We start from the raw sequence: 4,441 nt of genomic DNA, 5'->3' as shown, positions 1-4,441 counted from the left end.
CTCTTTCCCCTTCTAGCTGCTCTCTGCAAACGGGCAGCCCCGCTGGGGCCCATGCCCAACGAGGATATTGATGTCAGCAACTTGGAAGCGCTGGAAAAATACCGTAGTTTCACTCGCTACTTCAAGCTGGCAGAAAAGGAGAGCAGGAAGCCCCGCTGGTGGAAGACGTACCGGCAGCACACCAACCCCCAGCCAGGTACTCGCGGAGGGAGCTGTGCCGTGTGGTTTTGTTGCTGAAGGTCAGGGAAGTTGTTGTTGGGGCCACGGGTTTGCCCCGAAACCCGCCCTGTAAAGAGCTGATGAGGTGCTTTGACACAAGGTTGGCCCTTTTCCGATGTAGGAGTTTGCAGAGTGCAAAGGTCTTCAGGGGAAATGGATGGCAGTTTTCTGGAAGGAGGGAGTCTAGGCAGGACCGGCCAGAAGATGTGGAGCAAAGTAAAGAAGTGGTTCCTTGGAACCCCAGTAGTATCAGAGAAAACAGACCAGGACCTAGAGCTTTAGACCTGCATCAAATAATATTGCTCTGCTGAGCAGCCACAGAGACCGGACCTGCTCACCAGCTGGCAAACCTGTGGGTCTGGAAGTGCGATGAGTTGGGGAAGGAGGAGGGAGCAGATGCATGGAGGTGCAGAGGGAAGGCAGAGGTAGTAGAATCGAGTCTCTGATGTCTTGAGGTTTGCATCTTTCACATGCTCTCTAACATTTTGCAGGGGTTTTGTGTTTGGGTGTTTTTAGTATTCACATTTTTCACGTACGTGATTTTTTTACCCCTCTCTGAAGAGCCAAAGACCGACATCAGTCTGCCTCGTGATAAGCTGCTGCAGGCAAAGGAGATCAAGGAAAGAAAGAAGATACTGAGAGAGAACCACCAGAATGCTGAGATGGAAAGAGCAGCGCGACTCCGGACTGGTCTGTTCTCCGCCACCTCCTCTCCCTGCCCCAGCCGCTCTGGGTGCCCAGCCGCCTCCTGCAGTGTTTCTCTCTCCTTGCAGTGCTGATTCCCCTTGACGAAGTCAGAGCTGAGTGGGAGAAGACCAGTGGCCCATTCCACAAGCAGCGTGTGGCGGAGCACTGCGGGATATTTCATGACTTGTTCAAGGGGGCCACATTCACTCCCTGGGTTACCTTGAGGGTGGAGTACAACCAAGAAGATGAGCACCTCGTTCCAGTCTACTATGGGAACATGGTGACTCCATCAGAGGTGTGTGAGGGGAGCTGGGAACAACCTCGACCCCATGGGAAGCCTGTGTGTTTCTGTGAGATGCTTCTAACGGGCGTTGTTTGTTCTGGGGGATTTCTTTGGCAAGGATATTTGCTCTGTGATGAAGGAAATATGTTTCTTGGACATGATGAGGACAGAGCTTTGCAACAAGATCGTTTTCTGTCGGCGGGCTGGTGTTTATTATCACTCCAAGGGGCTCTCCAGATGGAGCTGGATTACTCAGTGGCGTGGCTGTGCCCAATCTGTGTTGCATCCTGGCTGTGCCCATGACAAGTTCATGTTCTTTGCCTTGGAAATTGTGGTCTTGTCTTAATGGAACCTGTTGTTTGAGTGATTTACATTCTCTTTATGTTGCTCTTTTAGGCTTCCAGTCCCCCTGCAGTGTCATATGAGGCAGATAAAGGCTCCCTCTGGACTTTGTTGCTCACAAACCCAGGTGAGTAGTGAGTTCTTTAAAAAAACCATTTAAACTGGGTTGCTACACTCTGCTTTTGGTTAGCTCCTGTTTCTTTTGGCTGCACAGCCAGTGATGATGTGATATCTGCTAAGTAGGGACGTATTACATGTGCAGAAAAGACCGTAGCCTCCCCAAATCTCTAGCAGTTCAGACATGGGACAGTGATGCAACAGGACCCGTGTCACAGTCCGGAGGAAATAATTCCCTGACTCCCATATGTTGTTTACCCCAAACCTCCTCTCTCCCTTGGCAGTCTGCCTGTGCAGTAGGTTTGCTGACACTGTTCGCCCAGAGAAACCAAGGCACAGTGAAGTGAAGCAGCTGACCAAGAAATTATTTTAATCTTAGAATTACATCTGTAAAGTTCTTTGCTCCTTATTTTAAGCTCAATCTTATAAGAATGAGTTACTTTTCTGCTAGGAAAGGAATGCTGGGAGGTCTCGAGCTTTCCCCTCTGTTCAAAGCAGGTCTGGACGTTGCCACTTTGGGGTTGGTGCAAATACCAGGGTGTCCTTAAGTCACCTTTCTCTTGTGTGTTTGCAGATGGACATTTAAGAGACACGGACTCGGAGTACCTCCACTGGCTGGTGTGAGTACCACACATCAGAGCTGCGTGCTGCTTAGCTCAGGGAAAGCCCAGGTGGAGCAGACTGAAAGTCCTCCAACAGAGCTCAGGAATAAGCGTTGGCTAAGGCAGTTCCCTGGCTTTCTCTGGTGCTCCTGCCATTAGCTTCTTTACCCCCGTGTTCTAGGTCCTGCTAAAGATGCAGTAGTTCCAGGCGTTGCTGCTGTTTGGCATTCAAATCACTGGGTGTGATTTTTCTTCCAGTGAAAGCAGCCTCTACTATCTGTTCACTTGTCAAACAGGGCATAAGTCATGTCAAAACGTTGCACAGAGCGATTTGCAATCCTGGGTGAATCTGCTGGTGCTAATGGTGGGAAATGAATGGACGTATAGTGAAGTTAACTACTTTGTGTTCAGGACGAACATCCCAGGCAACGACATCAAGTCGGGTAAGGAGATCTGCCATTACTTGCCCCCCTTCCCTGCCATGGGAACTGGCTACCATCGCTTCATCTTCCTCCTCTTCAAGCAAGATTGCCCCATAGATTTCAGCGAGGATGTTCGGCCGATGCCATGGTAATTCTGGCTTTCACTGGGTAGTTTCACGCTCGTTTGGTTTGGCTGTTATTACTTTTTCTGATCACATGCTTGTTAACTGCTGTAGGAGAGCAGTTCCTTTTAATCTGCAGGGTTATTCGGGGCTGCTTTGAGTTTATGTGTCACCTGAAGCTGCAATCCCAGCCCTGCAAGCACTGCAGAGTCCTATTGCTTTAAAACAGGCTGTTAAGGGAGTGGTTGCCCTGCGTGGGGCAGAAACATGCACAGAGCTGGAGAAGCTGGGAGATTTTCTTTTGGCGACTTCCTTTTCCACCTCTGTTTTATAAACTCTGGGGTGATGTGGGGAAGTAGTTGCCCACCAGGGTGCTGCAGGAAAAAAGGTTCACCTCAGCTCTTGTGCTTGTGTCTTGTTTCCAGCCACAGCCTCAAGATGCGAACCTTTAGCACGTTTGACTTCTACAGAAAGCACGAGGATGCAATGACCCCAGCAGGGCTGGCGTTTTTCCAGTGTCAGTGGGACAGCTCCGTTACTTGGGTCTTCCATCAGCTTCTCAGTAAGAAATGCAGCGTGCAGGGCTGCTGGAGGGGGACAGTTTGTGGGCTGGGACATGGCCCTGGCGGGTAATGCGCAGGGTCAGTGAGTGAGCTGTGGCTGCAGGCTCTTGCTTGGTCCTGGCACTTGTCTAGGATCTGTTACAGCACAGACTGGGTATTTACTGAGCCATCCTTCACCAGGCTAACAGCAGTCTGAAGAAACAACCTCTAAAAGGCTGTTTCAAATGAGCATTTTAAAATAACACCAGGGGAGCCTTTGCCATGGCGTGGTTGACCAGCCCTGATCCCGTGTGCGTGTGGAGGCCATTGATGGTGAAGGGGAGGGCCTGGGGTTTCGATCTGAGCCATCTTGCTAACATTCTGTACTGCCCCTTTACAGATATGAGAGAGCCGGTGTTTGAATTTGTGCGGCCGCCCGTTTACCATCCTCCACAGTTAAAGTTCCCGCGCCACCAGCCTCTGAGGTACCTGGACAGATACCGAGACACCGAGGAGCCCACCTACGGCATTTACTAGGGAGCTGGCCTCCTCTCCAGGCTCTCTGATGTACGCTGGCGTGCCGGCCGGGCAGATGGGGCTACCGCCTTGTCTTCCCTGCGTGCACACAGCTGTGCAGCTGGGAGCTGCCTGTGCCTCTGGAGGGAGATGACAAAGTCTCAGCCCCTCCGCTCCCAGTTCCCCTGTGCTGGCAGTGCTGGGAAGTGTGCAGCTGAGGGCAACAGGCATTTGCAGTGCTGGCAGCTGTGTGGTCAAAAGGCTACTTAAAGAGGACATTCGTAGATGAAAGCAAATCTATGGCCAGGCTGAAATCCTCCTGCTGATTCTGTAGCAGAGCTGATCAGTAAGGGTGGCAGGGTAGAGTCCCCCCTAAGATGCCCTGCCTTGCTTCTCTGCAAGGATCAGAGTTCTCCTTTTGCCTGTTTATGGAACAAACAGAGCCAGGCCAGTCTGGATTTCCTCCCCTTACAGCGCTGTCGTTCAGGACTGGGTCGGCTTTCATTTGTGCAGTCCTCTTAAAGAGATGAGTCTGATTAAACACACTCTGAGCGATGCTGGCAGAGCTGTCTTTATTGGGAAGAGCTCG

The 4,441-nt window shown here is 51.2% G+C and overlaps 1 protein-coding gene across 1 annotated transcript; it reads left to right on the top strand.

The window, feature by feature from the left end:
- Positions 1-21: 21 nt before the first annotated feature.
- Positions 22-3,950, top strand: MRPL38 (mitochondrial ribosomal protein L38). The gene is made up of 8 exons (XM_009704084.1): positions 22-196; positions 781-909; positions 993-1,201; positions 1,586-1,658; positions 2,223-2,268; positions 2,662-2,820; positions 3,220-3,356; positions 3,737-3,950. The coding sequence occupies exons 1-8, from the start codon at positions 52-54 to the stop codon at positions 3,871-3,873; spliced, it is 1,035 nt and encodes a 344-aa protein (XP_009702386.1). The 5' UTR covers positions 22-51; the 3' UTR covers positions 3,874-3,950.
- Positions 3,951-4,441: the final 491 nt, after the last annotated feature.

This window comes from Cariama cristata, unplaced genomic scaffold, assembly GCF_000690535.1.
Source record: "Cariama cristata isolate BGI_N322 unplaced genomic scaffold, ASM69053v1 scaffold33767, whole genome shotgun sequence".
Taxonomy (NCBI): Eukaryota; Metazoa; Chordata; class Aves; order Cariamiformes; family Cariamidae; genus Cariama; species Cariama cristata.
This window is presented reverse-complemented; position numbering and strand designations above follow the sequence as displayed.